Here is a 17860-nt window from a genome sequence, read left to right on the forward strand (position 1 = left end):
TGTATATTTATATTTTTTCTTTTAAATGCTCTTTTTTAAGCATACCAGCCCTTTGTCATATTTGTTACAAATGCCTCTCGCAACTGTAGGAAACTGTCATATTAACTCAGTTTTGAAGGCAATGTGACATACAGGCTGACATGCAGCATACTGCCAAATATCATTTCCTATAGCATTTTTTAAAATATTGACTAGAAAACAGGATAATATGAACCCTATGCTGGTATTGGTTTCTCTTTATAACATAGCATTACTTAATTGTTCTCTATTGAAATATAAAGCATTAGTATTTCCTGGGATTTTACAAAATTTCAATCATACTATTTTAAGATGCATAAGAAAAAGTTAATGCTTCCTGCCTTTAAACATATTTTTGCTATCTGAAACAAGATGTGTCATGGAGTATCCTAAATCTACCCTTTATTATTATTTTTTTTTTTGCAGTACGTGGGCCTCTCACTGTTGTGGCCTCTCCCGTTGCAGAGCACAGGCTCCGGACGCGCAGGCTCAGCGGCCATGGCTCCCAGCCACTCCATGGCATGTGGGATCTTCCTAGACTGGGGCACGAACCTGTGTCCCCTGCATCGGCAGGCGGACTCTCAACCACTGCGCCACCAGGGAAGCCCTAAATCTACCCTTTTAAAGGTACAATTACTACTGAAAGCCAACTGGAATTAGGCTAGGGAAACAATTTTGGTGACAAAATAAGAATCATAAAATTATAAAATTAGGTCATACCTTTGGGTAAAAAAGCACGAAGTAAAAAAATTGATATTTTAATGAACAGATAGAAGTGACTGTATGGTTGATTGAAGAACCAGTCATACAGGTCTCAGTTTAAAAGATGCCATACGAAAAGTTTAAAATGAAACTTGGTCAATTTTATTACATATAATCATAAAGAAAGAATGAATTTGGACTGTTATAGGTATTTAATTTAATAGCAAAAACAGGATTTCCCCTATTGATCAAGTACAGAATAACAATTTAAATATTAATATAATAAAGTTCTTATTTAAAATTTTAAGTATGATCTTCTAACAAGGTGATCTGTGCACTTGTTAGAATAGAATATGAGTATTAAAAAAAATAAGTGTACAGGTGTAGGTATTTAACAAACAAGAACTAAAAGCGTAATACTAAACTACTGAAATTCCTATTTACTAATTGTTTCTACATAAGAAATCACAGCTCTGGGTCAGTGGGACTATGGAAATATAATACTTGTCTGATATACACAGCCTTCAAAAGGTAAATCAAGCCACTATTTTTGTTAGGAATCCTACTCAGGGAAATGGCTGGGTTGGCAATTATAGATGACTTACCTTGAAATTATATTCCCATTTACCTGCTTTCTGATAAAGTGAAATAAAAGAGGAGGTATTAAGTAAAATCTAAATACAAGCTTCTGTGATTTCAGTAAATATAAATCCCATATATTTTACCTACTGAAAAAAAATTCCTGATATTGTGTCTCTGAGAAACATTTGACACAGATGGATATCAAATTCATAACAAGCATTTTCTCAGTCAACTTGCTCAGTCACATGAAAAACAAGACTTATTTTTAGCATCATATTTTGCTTCCTTTTTTTTCTTTGTTGCATAGTGTTTGTTGAGCATAAGTGTTCTGTTCTAAAATTAGATTCTCACACTGTATGTAGCCGCCTGAATGTTCAAAAAGAAATGTGATTATGTGCACTTATTGCAGGAAAATACAGATTTCAAATGGATTGGAACCCAATTGCAATGAAATAGAATAATATAAGACAACTTGAATACAAGAGAATGGATGGATGGCAGACCTTTATAACAGTAATCTTTAAAATACTTCAGTGAGATGAAATATAGGTTGTTTTTCCTTTTGTTTTAACTTTGTGGCAATGGGCTTTCACAGCACCAAAGTGTTCAAGGAATTTTTTCAAGAGATTCTAGACCAGGTGGGGATTTTCCAGTTTTGCTAATGATGCTCAGGTTGCCCCCAAAATGAACATATTTGACCAGGTATAAAGTGATACTGAATTAAATGCATGGTTGTATTGTTTAAGAAATACTTAGTTAGGAAAGTGGGAAACTCCATATTTCAAATCAGAATTGGCCAAAGACATGTATTTATTACCAACAAGTTCTTAGTTTCATTCAAATGAAAGGTGAAACAATTAGATATTAATTAATTATATTATGAATACATGTGGCTAAAATTCGTAAGCAATCAGACCATACTGACAAAGTAGTTTTATGACTGCTTGTTTAAATAGACAAAATTTATTGCAGTACATCTTTGCAGTTATTAAGGAAAGGAGAAATTCTGTGTGAATACAATTTGGTACCACAAATAATTGATAATATTTAACCATTTCTTTCATTTGTAATACTGTACATTTAACTTATCAAATTGAGATAGGCTGGGACCTGGGACCCTTTGCTGCAGTGCTTGCACCTGGACAAACATCTGAGCTACAAATTACAAAGAAACTATATAGGACTAAAAAAACTGTGCATGCACAGGTGGGGCAAATTATGGACAAAAAGACCAAAAATACCCCCAACTGCCACTTCTGAAGAGTGGGGAGCAAAAGCAGGGTACTGTGCATGCCCCCTGTGCACAACACCACCAAAGGGGTGGGAAAAACACCTAAGCCACCCCTCTGGCCCAACCCCTGAACACAGCCCTACCCTCACCCCATGTAAGGAACAAGCTCGCACCCCCCACCCCCCACCTTGGGGGAGCGAGCAAGGGAACCTTTTCACTCCTGTGGCCTTTCCAAGGTGGGGAGTGGCACGAGCTGGTGTGTGCAGGGGGCATGGGCAGTACCCTGTCTTTGCTCCCGGCTCTTTAGAAGTGGCAGTTGGGTTTTTTGGTCTTTTTGTATTTTTTTGTCCATAATTTGCCCCAGCTGCGCATGCACACAGTTATTTTTAGTCCCTTTTAGTTTCTTTGTAATTTGTAGCTTGAGGAGACATTTGTCCAGGTGCAAGCATTGCAGCACTGCAGCAAAGGGTCCCAGGTCCTGCCTGTCTAAGGATCATCAATCATCATTTGAAAGCATCCAATTATATTTAGTTTTTCAATGACCTCAGGAAGCAAGGTAGTGTAGTGGAAAGATTGCTGGAGTTAGTGCCAGAAACCTGGGCTGTGCAGATGTAGACAAGGAATTTAAACACACTAATCACTACTTGATAGATGTGAAAAATACAAATAATAATATCTTACAGAACTGTTGTAAGAATTGCACGAGAAAACAGATAGAATTAAAGACATTCAGTAAACTTTATTTCCTTCTCTTTTCTCCCCCCACTCACTTAAGAAGTAAACAAACCAAAGCAGCTGCATAGATTCCATGTTTTGAGGCTTTATGATACCATTAGGGGAACCACTGACTGAAACTGCACCCTGGCCAGGCCCCATAGTAACTACTTGCATGAGTTATCTTAACAGCAGGAGGTCCTGGTAAGGAACATGGAACTAACAAGCCACCACCAACCGGAAGAATTCAGGAAAGGTCAAATGGAGACAGGAGACGCCAGTCCATATGTCCTTCCAGAATCCTTCTCTCTGGAATCCATCTTGGCTGAGTGATGCGCATACCACCAGGAAGAACCCTGAGTCAGAATGTTTGGCCAGAGACAACCAGAAACTAATCCCATCACTGTAAAATCTGAGACTGTGCGCCACCTGGCAGAGCAGTCCTCCTGGGTTCCCTTACCCTCCTGCTCTCCACCCAGGTGCCCCTTCGCGATAAAGTCTCTTGCTTTGTCAGCACATGTGTCTCCTCGGACAATTCATTTCCGAGTGTTAGATGAGAATCCACTCTCGGGCCCTGGAAGGGGTCCCCCTTCCTGCAACAAATGGCGATTTTGGTGGGACCTCTTCTTTGCTATGACTGACATCCTGACCACTCAGGGTACGCGGGGACCAGCTCACCTGCCGAGGGACCAGACCCAGTGGCTGCAACCGGGACCCTTTTTTCCGTGGTCTCCTGACGTGGATGACTGGCCAGAGTGCCCCAACTGGGTAAGGAACAAGAGATTGTATTGACCTCTTTCCCCTTCCCTCTCTTTCCTCTTTTCAACCCCTCCTATCCTACCCTTTTTTCTTCTGTCCTGATCCTGTACGTAGGAGTCTGCTTGAAGGGCCTCAGCCTGAACTGAGGGTCGGAGCCTGATCACCTCTGGTGGGCAGAGAACTCGAATTCTGGTTCTGGTCTGGTCTCTTGTTTCTGGTAGGGTTGAGTTCCCATCCTCCCTTCCTAGAAGCCCAGGGAAAGGTCCCATGACACCTGGGTGTCTGCAGGTGGCAGGAGACATCCATAAGGCCACCCCTTTTGTCCCCCTTCCTTCCCCTCTTCCTTCAACCTGGCCTCCTTTCCTTCCTTTGAGATTTTTGAAGACCTGAGATATTTCCATTTACTCTGTTAGTACTCGGATCTGAAGTTCTGTGTCTCTATAGGAGGTTTTCTGAGAGACTGCAATCTTGTGCTTAAGCAAGTGTGTGATTAGGATGGCCAGGCCTGTGTGTGTTTAATACTTTGTGTTCTGTGTTGTGATTTGTGATGGCCATTCTGCCTTGTGAAATGGGAATATGTGTGGCCACCATATTGTTTAGACTCCAGAGAAAGTTGGTTTAGGTAAAACTCTTGAAAACTGGTTTTTTTTGCATATACAGTTAGTCAAAGCAAGCTTGATCAAACGTCTTTTCAGAATTTTGACCCTAAGGGAACAAGTCCTACTAGGAGAACATGATTTTTCTCTCCCTGTGCCTTGAGACCAGGGCTCTCAGGAACCCTTATCTAGACCATCTCTAACTCCTACAACTGAGAGGAAAATGGGAAGAAGCCTTTAAAAATTTTACTTATTCCAACTGTTATTTATAAACTAGTGAATTTTATATTGTGATACCTGATTTATGACTAAGTTTAGAAAATGAAGCTAAATCTTTCATTGTGTCTGTCTGGATATTTGTATGTCTCAGTATGTGTCTTTGTCTTTGGATAATATTGCTGAGGTTAATTTGTAAATGAGCTCTGTTCAACTGACTTAAAGAAAAGTAAATGAATTTCGGGTTCACGTGAACTGGGAAATATTCAGTATTAAATTAATATCTGGTATTAATGTATAAGTTTGTCAATCTAATTGATATAGACATGTCTTTAGAGTTATCAACATTAAGTGTAATACTTTTATTGCACCTAGGTTTAATATAAGCTAAATAAAATCTTGTTATATCTGTTATAAAATTGTCAGCAAAAAACAAAACAAAATTCAATGTAAAGAAACTTTTAAGGAAAGAAAATATAAATGAGATAAGAGCTTTTAGATAAACTCTATTAAGAATAATTATGCTTTAGGAATGTCTGTCTAAAATAGTCTCTCCAGATTCTGGTAACTTGAAATTCTAGAGTTGTGCTAAATTAAGTGATGGAAGGTTATTGAATAGCTAGGTCATTCCCAAATAAGATACTGAAACATTAATTACTGAACATTGGCTTCCTTTTGCAGAGAAACAAAAGGTATTTAGGACTGTTAATAAATATGTTTGGTGCCACACTGAGATATTTTCTATAAGAAAGCACATTTTTCAAGAAATTATTTGGGTTTATGTTTACCAATCTACAGAGTGCTGATATAAAGGACAGTCCATGGTTGCTTAAAGTAGGGTGTGTGTTTTCAGTAAAAAAAGGTATGAGGCATGGAATTGCATTTTATTAAGGGAAAAGGAAGTAGGTCTGACTTACAGGTGGCTGTTTCTGAATGGAAAAATAAAGTGATGGATACAGAAAGTGATAAAAAGTTTTGTGGAAAGTGGGCCCCAAGAAAAGAATTTTGTGCATGGTCAGGACTGACTGAGTTTAAAATAAATTTGAGTAAATGAATTTTAAAAGTAAGCTGGTACAAAACTTGAATTTGCCTTTTCTCTCTGTTAGGAGGACAAGTTTTCTTAAAATGCTGAACTGCCTTTGATAACAGATTTTAAGTTTCTTTACCTTTTGAGTGATCTGTTCTGTATTTGCCTTTGAAATCCTTTATTGTTACTTTGGCTAACTGAATAACTGTTGTTTCACAGTGACCTATGATATTATCTGTTTTAAACCCTTTTGAATTTTTTTGACAAAAGTTCCTAAATCAAATTCTAATGAAGTCCTTTTGACCTCTAGCTAACTTTGGAATGCTTCAAAGGGCCCCTGAAACATCCCAAAGAGAGAAGTAAACTAATTAGGTTCATTTGGTATGTTAAATTACATGGGAACTTAATCTTCTTAGGTTATATTGTGTGGTACATGTTACTAATATAGATATAGAGATTATATGGAATTCCTAAAAATCTGATATGTCCTGGTAAAATATTATCAGTCATAATTCTAGTTATTATCTGAAAGTGTGTCACAGCAGCAACCAAGTTACTTTGTCAGTTGTATTGTAAACAGATTTAAACGTACCTCCTGAAGTCTTGTCATTATAGACAGATATGTTTTCATTCTGATGCCTTTGCAAAAATGCTTCCTCTTCAAGAAGATTTATAGAAAGGACTTTTGGATAAATACAAGTTTCTGACTTTCAGACCATAATGCTGAACTGGGTAAGAAATTGCAGAATTCTAATGGGAAACCTGATGGCTTCGTAAAGCTGTTAACAAAAAGGATTAGTTACACAGGACTGAGTGAACTGGTGAATATGGTTGTAGTTTTCATGGTTTCTATCTGAAAAATTACTGGTTTAAATCTGTGTTTTCCAGGTATAAGGAAAACCTTCTCCTTACACTAATTATGACTTACAGTAATTTGGTAAATTATACCTTTGTAAGCAGAATTGAAACATTTATCTTTTCTCTCTATCTGCTCCTTCAAGAGTGAAAGCCCTTAGGTTCCCAGCAGCTTTATCAGATAAATTAGGAAGGCTCCCTCAATAACAGGTACAGAAATCTCAAGGTATTTTGGGGACCTTGAAAAGGAAGGCATTCACCTAGATCTGTTAGGCAAAATCTGTGACAAGCCCTTGGTGTGACTTTCCTAGCCCTGAGAGGACTTTTAAAAGTTCAGTCTGAGACTCCTTATAAAAGTTTCAGCAAGCAGAAAACCCATATGATCAATTACAATTATATAAATCATCAGGCCAAGTTTATTGAGACCAAACTTATTTTGCAAACAGACTAGTCTTAATTTGGTTATATTTGGTAAAAACGAGGGTAATTTTAGAGAGAAAAAGATTATGTTTCAGTGAATATTAAATTCCAGTTTTGTTAATGGCAGTCTGTTATTTACTAAGACTCACCTCACAGATAGTTCCTTGCTGTTATATTAATGTAAAGTTTAATTGAAGGACACTCTAAGTTTGTTTCTGAAGCTTATCTCAGTAATCTATCTTTGGATGAAGATCAGATGCCCCACAACTAGCAACCAGGGGATTATGCATGCTGGAAAAGGCATAATTGAAAGGACTGTCTCCAACATGGACGGAAGGGCCCTTATCAGGTACTCTTAACTAGCTCATGCACAGTGAAACGGAAGGGAATTGACTCTTGGATTAATTTCCACTTACAGAGGGCCCCTGCACCGGACTGGTCTATAGAGAGGACTGCTGACCTCAAACTCACCTTAGAACAATGCTCAAACATAGGAGAAACTACATTCCTCCTAGGACGAGAAAAAGACAATATCAGAAATAGACAGCTAGCCCAAGATCCTGGACCTGACTTGTATGATCATTTATAATGTTTTCTTGATTCTTGGACCTTTGCATATGAATCAGTTGCCTTTCTATCATAGGCACGATCCTATGCTAGTTTGAAAAATCAGTCCAGTTGTTGGGCTTGTGGCCAGTTAACCTGTGTCTAGTACTTCTGGGTTACCTTGGTGGATTTCTCCACTCCAGGGCTCTAATTGGTTAGCTGTGAGGAAATTTACTTTCAAAAAAAAATTATAGTTATGTTCAGGTTACTATTGATATTACTAGATGGAATCCCCTCACCTGGTCAATTAATAATGCCTGCTCTGACCCTGGCCATAAATACGAGTTTTCTTCTATTACTCAAGCTCAATCAGAGCAACAAGCAAAGTTTCAGCCAAGGAATAAAATCTCCCACAATTATGGGGCAGATTTAAGTAGATAACACCAGGCTATGGTAATTTAAGGTAAAAAGCTCCTCTCTGTTGGGAACAAATAAATCATACTAAGGATAATCAGTCTAGTAACACTGGGAAACTGCACTGGGTGCCTTATGGACAATGCCAATATATAATTTCCCTTAAAGATAGGGATTGGTACAGAACAGACTAAGTCAGATGACCTGCGATATACTGGGCTTCACCTAATGGAAGTTCTTGACTTGTATTCCTACTTATGACCTCACTAATCTGCCAGCTATATTGTTTTTTATATTGCCTGTTTTACAACATTTTTGTTTCTTGTATTACCAAATGTGTGACTGAGCCTCTGATAAAATGATGATATGTAGTTCCATATGAGATCAATGATTATAATAGCGCAACTCAAGATATGGGATGAAGCAACAAGAGGGAATATTTTTCTGGACTGTAAGAGGCTAGTAAGACAGGTGGCCCAGAGATTTTTGGCTACTGTTAATAAGACCTAGTCCAGTAATAGCACACTGAGTGGCCTATCAGCGAAATCTTCACCAGACCTGGGAGTGAGCATTCCCAGCACAGTGGGACGAAATGGTCATGAAATGCCCCCCCAAACCATGGTCGAATTTACCAAATTTATGACCATGAAGGGGCCCTGCTGACTGGAAACTGGCACTTGCCATCTGCTTCTGCAAGGATTAAGTCAATGGCCACTGTGGCCACTGACCTTCAACACCCCCTGAAAGGAATTCAGGGTGGAGATCAGGAATGAGGCACTCTGTGCTCTGAGAAAAACTGACAGAACAGGCCTTTAGATAGTTAAATACTTTCAGGAGATTTTATGAGCCCAAATTCTTATATCTTCCCATATCTAGAGAAATACTAACATCATTAACGGTGACATCTGCTTTATTAAGGATAGTATTACAATTAAAAGTCAAAATGGAGTAGCTGTGGTTCAGATATCCAATGAAATAACTAGGTGACACTATGGGTGTGATTTCAGACAAGTCCTTGTATTGCTAAGAACTTGAGTTTTCTGAGCTGTGTCAGAATTGGATGCTACCAGCCATCCTCAAAACAATGTCTGCTGGTAGCTGGTAGCTGCAACCTTACTTTTTAAAGGTCTCCTCTTGTAACTATTACATTTTAGACAATGGAATTGTTTTAGATCATACATTAACGAAAAGAGACATGTGTGGTGACCAGTAGCACCTGTTATCTTTGTGTTAACACCACATTAAAAGTTAAAACCTACTTAGATAAAACTAGACAACTGGCTACATGGCTACAAGTCTCTCCAAAGTGCCTGGTCCAGACTGGGTTTCAGGCTTATTCTCCTGAAAAGAAATGAGATTTATTTTGCCTATTAAAATTCCAGTTGTCACTCTTCCAACTACTTCTAATTTGGTCTGTTACACTAAAATGGCAGATCCAGGGACTGAGATTTGAATCATACAAGACTCAGATCCAGGACTTGGAACTCAGAAATATTTCCAATTCAGTGTCTGTTTTCCAAATTGAGGCAGGACTAGGCCCCATTTTAGCAGGAAGTGGCCAGAGCTGTCATCACCCAGTTTCCTGAATTAAAACTGATAGGACTCTGTGGGGCTCTGGAATACAAATCCTTTCTGTGTCCCCTGTTTCTTGTTTATAGGATATAGACTTCATTCAGCCTCCCAGACCTTCCCTGAGCTCCAAAGGGCAGATTCAAACAGTTGTTAATCAGGGAAGGGAGGGGATGCAAAAACAGGGGAGGAGCCGTCAAATGGTGGTACAGCCTTGGGGCAGGGTCCTGGTTCCTCCTAAGGAGTATGCATAAGAACATCTTTGAGTTTTTCTGCAGGAACTAAGGCCCCCACCCAGGTAGAGAGGATGGTAATTTCAGGCTGAGCACAAGGTTCCTGGAACCACCACCCTGTTACCTCACCACCAACCAATCAGAAGGAAGTCACACACCCTGCAGCTCTCACCCCAGATTTTGCCTTCCTTTTCTGGGCCTGGTGATGACCATCCTGTTAGACCTCCTGTTTGGCCCCTGTCTGTTTCATCTCCAACAGGCTCCAAGAGTTTCAGGCTAAATTGTTACCATGAGGGTGAATGCTGGTTTTGGGCACAGAATACCTTGATTTAGATCAGGTGGAGAGAGACTTCTACTCTACTAGGCAGGACTATGCCTATTCTCAGCAGGAAGTAGTTACAGAAGAAAGAGACCTCTACCCCAATTCCCAAGAAGTATCTTGAGTATGAAGTCTCTCCGGGGGAGTTATTAGGGGAACCACTGACTGAAACCACCCACCCTGGCCAGGCCCAATAGTAACCACTTGTGTGAGTTATCTTAACAATAGGAGGTCCTGGTAAGGAACATAGAACTAACAAGCTACCACCAACCGGAAGAATTCAGGAAAGGTCAAAAGGAGACAGGAGACACCAGTCCATATGTCCTCCCAGAATCCTTCTTGCTGTAATCCGTCTTGGCTGAGCAATGCACTTGCCACCAGGAAGGACCCTGAGTCAGAATGATTGGCCAGAGACAACCCAGAAACTAATCCTATCACCGTAAAACCCGAGACTGTGAGCCACATGGCAGAGCAGTCCTCCTGGGTTCCCTTACCCTGCTGCTCTCCACCCAGGTGCCCCTTCTCAGTAAAGTCTCTTGCTTTGTCAGCATGTGTGTCTCCTCAGACAATTCATTTCCAAGTGTTAGATGAGAGCCCACTCTCGGGCCCTGGAAGGGGTCCCTCTTTCTGTACCAATACTGTTTCAATTTTTCTCTGGATATTTGAAGTTCTCCCATTTATGACTTGCTTTTTTAAGATTAAAAGGACTGTGTGAGATAAGGTGTGGAATGTTTCAGTTGTTCACACTGTGAGATTCACAATTGTATTGATAACTAGCTTTCTTTGGTTACTTCATTAGGACCTAAATCCTGCCTCAGCCATGGGTGGTGTAATCTTTGTACTTTAGCCGCCTCCTAATAAAGGCTAAAAGGAGAGAATTGAAAGGTAAATTTCAGCTCTGTAATTCTGTGAACTCCTTATTCTGCTTTGAAAGTGCGCCACCTCAGAGGTTTCTCAAAGAAGAATTAATTTGCCCTTGATAGCCGTAGATAAAGAATTAAAAAACACAGCAAGTGCTATTTCTACTTTCCACTGGTTGTAATATGAAACTAGAGCTGCTTGGCAGTTACTCCCCTTTCTCATCTCAGCACCTCTCACCCTTATGCTCCATTTCCCTCCTCTCTCTCCTGGAAGCCTTGTCATTTTCTAAAACATATTTATGCTTTTTCCTAACTTTGCGATATTTTTCAGTAGTGCATATAAAAAGACTAAGAAAGATAAGCAGATGTTTGGCCACTGTCTAGACTTGTCCTTCCTAAACTCTTACCATGTACATAAATGACCTGGGGATTTTGCTAAAATACAGACTCTGACTTAGTGTGTCTAGGGTGGTCTCTCAGATTCCTGATTTCCAACAAGTTCCCAGGTGATGGCACTAGTCCTAGAATTACACTTTGGGTAGCAGTTGTTGAGACTATTTTGTAGACTTAAAGTGATCATAAACCTAAAACTTAAAGAAAAGGTAATTATAAAAAATAGATATTGTATTTCACTTTCATTAAAAAAATCATGTCTTTCTGCTGACCTCTTCACAAATAAAATCAGTGTTTTCTTTCAAAGTTGAAATTTCCAGGAAGGCAGTACATTATTTCTATAATCTATTCTCGTGTGTCTTCGCTACATTATGATTCTACATTTTTTAATTTGGCAAAAAAATCTACATTATGATTTAAAATTTAGACAAGTTGAACACAATTCTGAAAACCTAAACATATAGGAGAGTAAATTAAACTTATGTAATTATTAAGATGATTGGATTATTTATTTAAAAATAAACATTTCTCAACATTTATGACATAAGCTTTATTGTATGTTTTAGAAATAATGTTTACATGCCACAGAACATAACAGTGCTCTAAAATACTGCAACAGAATAACTTCTAGTTATCCAAAATAGTAAATTTACAAAAAACTATATCTTAGCTGAAGCTAGCTATTTTTTTCCACTTTTCTTTCAGAATCCCCTAATATTCAGTAATCTTGCTACTGGCTGATAAAAATATAAACAAATATACAGAATTACCAAAAATAGTTATTTCAAATATGCAGGAATTTGAATTATGACTATAGAAGCTGTTGTCACTTAAAAATTATAGAAAAGTTTAAAGATTAGATGTGGTATTCTGAAATTCTGCTTCATCTTATAAAAAATATGTATACTCATTTCCCTTTCCTTTTAATATATACTAGATTTCTTTGTTTTTTTAGCACAAGCCCAGTAAAGTCCTTGTTTCCTAGTGAAAACTAAAGAGCAACAACAGCAACAACAACAAAAGTTTTTATTTTAAAACTTGCATTGTTTCTCCTTTATTTGTACATTTATCTGTACTTTTCCTCATTGAAGAGGTAGGGAGCTCAGGGTCCAGGATTACCCACACATATTATTGGAGGAAGCAGCATCCATCCCCAGGCTTAACCTAAAGGATGGTGATGGATGATAACAGTTGAAGAGAAAACTTGGTGGTTAGACAGAGAAGATGAACAACGTATTAGGAAGGCAAGAGTCTGAATAGAACACACTGGTGCAATATAGGAAGGGTTCAGGGTGTCTTTAATAATGTTCCAGAAGAAAAATATTTGTTGTCTAAGGAGCTTGGTAATCTTGTATAAATTTTAGGGCCCAATTTTAACCCTACATAACTAGTTTCAGATCACATTAGAATTCAGTGTTTTCTTGATATTCCACTTAAGAAGCTATATCTTGCAAATTAAATTGACATTCAAAAAGTGTTTAAAAAGATCTTGTTAAACTATCAGTAATACCAACAACTCTGAAGGTTGGTTTTTAAAATGTTACTCTTGCAGAGTATTATAGGCTTGCATCTGCATCTGTGAAATTCTTTTATCTCTATTGTATTATTTATCTTGTAAGAATAAAGTTTACTTATCTTTGAATAAGTCACCGATCATTTAATGATGTGGAAAATGTGGCAAAGATGACCAATTCATTTTGCTAAGCAAAGAGAACTGAAAGAAATGCAGCTGTTTCAATGCACCTTCCTTATGCAGAGGAAAATATTTCTTTTTTTATTAGCTCCATCTGATGGTCGATCTGGTTTTTACACACTGCCTGGCTATAAATTCCCAACAGTAATTTCACTGTTTTCTATCCCTCTCTTCTATCAGAAAAATGTGCTATATTGTGAAGATACTCCTTAGCTGATTATGTATCTAATTAATTCATTGAATTCTGCAAAGTATTTACTAATGTAAAGAACACTAATTCATGCTAATTCTTGTGGCTATTTTCTTTTTCCTTTAAGTTGAGAAGCATAAATATCACAGATTACAACCATGTAAAATGTAAAATTTGAAAATATGAGAATATTAGTGATATTGTCCTGTATGCACATTTTCATATAGGACACACATACCTCTCAGATAGGCATGGCCTGCCCATTACCTAATTTATGTTGAGCATGTACATGGTGATAACAGAGTTTAAGCACATAAAAATGACTTTATTTTCCTTATGTATATTTTATATTAATGGACTAGTTTGGCAAAAACCTATTTATATGATATACCATCCTAATGTTTTCAGCTATGAGCATGCATGCTTGAAAATACAATTCTTTCAATGCAGAGAAAAAATAGCTTAGGATTTAAATGTATTTGAAATACATAACTGAGTCTAAGCATTAAATAAATAAATTAAGAAAATACTATACCTCAGCATCATACTCCCATAACTGATTTCCTCTCATGTGGTGGCATTTTAACATGATTACAGGTCCGTTGAGTCTAGACACATCCAAGCACAAGTCATCGGTTCTGATTTCTTTGTCAGCAGTATAAGAAAATACCTGAAAATATAAGAGTCAGCCAATAAAATAATATATTCTTTAAAAAAAAAAAGTTGCAGTATAGCAGATTTATCTGTGGAAGCTTTCATATCAGATAAACTTGTGTTTTCAAATGATCTCTGCTGTGTGATCTTGAGAAAGCTAGTTCATCTCTCTGCGTCCTTTTCTTCAACTACAAAATATGTACAGTGTCATGTGCTTTTTGTGAAGACTCAGTTTAACAAACTAAATTATTATTATTTTTGTAATTCTAACCTTTTTTTCCTTTTTTAAATTGAAGTAACAGTTGATTTACAATGTTTAGTTTCAGGTGTAGAGCAAAGTGATGTATATGTATTCTTTTTCAGATTCTTTCCCCTTATAGGTTATTCCAAAATATTGAGTATTATTCCCTGGGCTATACAGTAGGTCTGTGTTGGTTATCTGTTTCATACATAGTAGTGTGTATATGTTAATCCCAAACTCCTGATTTATACCTTTGCATCCCTACCCCTTTCCCCTTTGGTAACTACAAGTTTGTTTTCTATGTCTGTGAGTCTGTTACTGTTTTGTAAGTAAGTTCTTTTGTATCATTTTTTAGATTCTACATATAAGCAATATCATATGATATTTGTCTTTCTTTGACTTATTTCACTTAGTATGTTAATCTCTAGGTCCATCCATGTTGCTGCAAAGGCATTATTTCATTCTTTTTATGGCTGAATAAAATTCCACTGTATTTATATACCACATCTTCTTTATTCCTCTGTCAATGGACATTTAGGATGCTTCCATACCTTGGCTATTGTAAATAGTGCTGCAGTGAAGATTAGGGTGAATGTATCTTTTCGAGTTATAGTTTTCTCTGGATATATGCCTAGGAGTGGGATTGCGGGTCATATGGAAGTTCTATTTTTAGCTTTTTAAGGAACTTCATACTGTTTTCCATAGTGGCTATACCAATTTACATTCTCACCAACAGTGTAGGATGGTTCCTTATTCTCCACACACTCTCTAGCATTTATTGTTTGTAGAGTTTTTGGTGATGGTCATTCTGACTGGCGTGAGGTGATACCTCATTGTAGTTTTGATTTGCATGTCTGATAATTGGCGATGTTGTACATCTTTTCATGTGCCTTTTGGCCACCTGTATGTCGTCTTTGGAGAAATGTCTGTTTAGATGTGCCTATTTTTTGATTGGGTTGTTTCTTTTTTTGATATTGAGCTGTTTGTATACTTTAGAGATTGATCTCTTGTAGGTCGCATCGTATGCAAATATTTTCTCCCATTCTGTAGGTTGTCTGTTTATGACTTCCTTTGCTGTACAAAAGCTTTTAAGTTTAATTACATCCCATTTGTTTATTTTTGTTTTTATTTTGATTAGGAGATGGATCCTAAAAGGTATTGCTGCAATTTATGTGTTCTGCCTATGTTTCCTCTAGGAGTTTTATAGTATCCAGTTTCACATTTAGGTTTTTAATCCATTTTGAGTTTATTTTTCTGTATGGTGTTAGAGGATGTTAACTAAATTATTAAATTCTTAATATTTGGTGACATTGTATTTTCTGAATTATATTTGCCTTATAAAACTTACACAACAGGTTCAATAAAATAAAGTTTGTAAACTTTATGGAGCTCCGTAAAGGGCAGTCCTTGTTGCCACCACCATTTGACCAATTCCCTAAGTCTAGAGACAATGATGTTTTTCATCAGTTTCCTTTCTATAACATAAGTACATCACATAAACTTTATTAAATATTGTCAGTGGGTTTCTGAAGGTTGTAGAATTATCTTTAGAGATCTCCTTAAAGGCAGGCTCTATGTTTACCTTTCTCATGTGGTTTTGGCTGGGCTTGACTATAATTCTTCTCAAAATATCCAAGAAATGTCAAGGTAGATAGCAGACTCATTGTTAGCTAATTCAAACTGATGCTTTAATAATCTCTATTATTTTGTTCCTAGTGTGAATAATTTATTTATAACATTGATTATTAAAGTTTTGTAAGGGTTATTAAGTACATAATTATAAAAGTTGTTTTCTTCTGTTATGATAAGCATGCTTCAGTATTCTGTGGGTATTTATTTTTTCTTTGCAATGTCAAGAGGGAGTATGATGAGGAAGGTCATTTCAAGGTCTTTTCATTTCCCAAAGCAACCTGATGAAATCTGAGGAAGTCAGCTCTACAGATCACTTATAAACTCTGAGTCCTAGCCTGTAAGCTGACTAAGTTAGTCTTGAAATGGTTGCCTCTGTAGCACTGGTACTCAGGGCTTCTAGGAAGACTAGGAAGATCACAAGTAGTGGTAAGAGGGAGATGCAAAGTCAGTGATGGAACCCAAGTACCCTCTTAAGCCAACATCTTAAAAGGAAAATTTTCACAAAGGTTATACATTTTACTTAACAATATAAAAACTTGGGAAGTGTATAAAGTTCATTTATTTAAACAATATAAAATATATTATAGATTTCATGTATTGAATTCAGAAAAGATTTTCTTATCTTTGAAGAATCATGTATATGTGTATACTTTTTATACTTTTCAATGTATATACTTTTCATGGAAAAAGAGTAACCAAAAGAAGAATGAAGGAAACACCCATCTAAGATAAGTATTTGTATCCTTCCCAAACGTGGCTAGTATTTTTTTTAATACAATTACAAGCATATTTAATTAAATAAATGAATCTGGTAGTACACCTTGATGTGAGAGAGGGTAGTTTCTAGAGAAATTTCTTTTGCCCATTATAGGATTATTTCAATGTGAAGGATAATTTTCCACTTTGAAATTGCTTTATTTTAGTTGTATACAGATGGCAATGTAAACGGAGACACCAAAGCATCCATATTCACCATTAATTTTGCATAATGAGTATAATCATGGCCTGAGCATCAATTCTCCTCAGGTCTCTAATGATAGTTTGGAAACTTTAACTATTGAAAGTTCTAGAGAGAAGTCCACAAAGCATTCTTTGTTCCTCAATTTCTAATTTTGATTCACTTTTGGGTCAATTAATAGATATGTAATTTACATCACATTTAAGAAAGATATCTATAGAATACTCTCTGACCCTATATATGAAATTATCTTTCTTTGGACTTTGCAATTGAAAAAAAATTAACTGACGCATCTACAAGTCATGGCGATTGCTGGCAAACACCAGAAGTTAGAAGCAGCAAAGAATGATTCTCCCTTACAGGTTTCAGAAAGAATATGCCCTTTCTGGCACCTTGATTTCAGACATCCAGCGTCGAGAATTGTGAGTCAATAAATTTCTTTTGTTTTAAGCCATCCAGTTTGTGATGGTTTGTTATAGCAGTTTGAGGAAACGAATACACTTCCTTTTATTCCTAATGCTGGTTGAAGCCTTTAAAAGTAATGGGATTAGTTTTCCAAATGTCACTGCAAATTTTTCGAATCTATTGTATCTCAATATCTGGGCCTAAAATTGTACCATCCAGTTATACTTTCCAAAAGCGTCAGAGCAATCATTTTCATAATCATTTTTCCATTTAAATATATCTTTGTAAAGTGGTTCTTTACTATGACTAGATGATTTACTTGCTTTTATGTATACTTTATTGAGGTTAGATTGATTTCTGTCTCTGAACTGATGCAATCAAATGAGTTTAGGAATAACTCCCAACATATGAAAGATGATAGCCAAGCTCAGTCTCAGTTCCTTTTAATCTTAATATTTTTTCAGAGAAGGTAAACTTTTTCATTATATCACACATGCATACAGTTTGTTCTGGATTTTTCTTTTTGGGAAGTGTGTCCAAAGGTATTTTATGATTCTTCAAATATCTAAAATTGAAACAACATTTAAACATTTTTTAAAGACTGTGTGAGAATTATCTAAAATATTCTGCAGT

At 36.8% G+C, this 17860-nt stretch overlaps 1 protein-coding gene across 4 annotated transcripts in view; it reads right to left on the reverse strand.

Annotated features, from left to right (window-relative positions):
* The window catches only part of GALNT13 (polypeptide N-acetylgalactosaminyltransferase 13), a 557828-nt gene that overhangs the window by 6296 nt on the left and 533672 nt on the right, over positions 1-17860 (reverse strand). For all 4 annotated transcript variants that reach the window (XM_060016781.1, XM_060016780.1, XM_060016782.1 and 1 more), the window contains one exon: positions 13873-14007. In XM_060016781.1, coding sequence (XP_059872764.1) covers positions 13873-14007 — 135 coding nt within the window. The remainder of the gene's footprint in view (positions 1-13872; positions 14008-17860) is intronic.

This window comes from Delphinus delphis, chromosome 7 (assembly GCF_949987515.2).
Source record: "Delphinus delphis chromosome 7, mDelDel1.2, whole genome shotgun sequence".
NCBI classification, from domain to species: domain Eukaryota; kingdom Metazoa; phylum Chordata; class Mammalia; order Artiodactyla; family Delphinidae; genus Delphinus; species Delphinus delphis.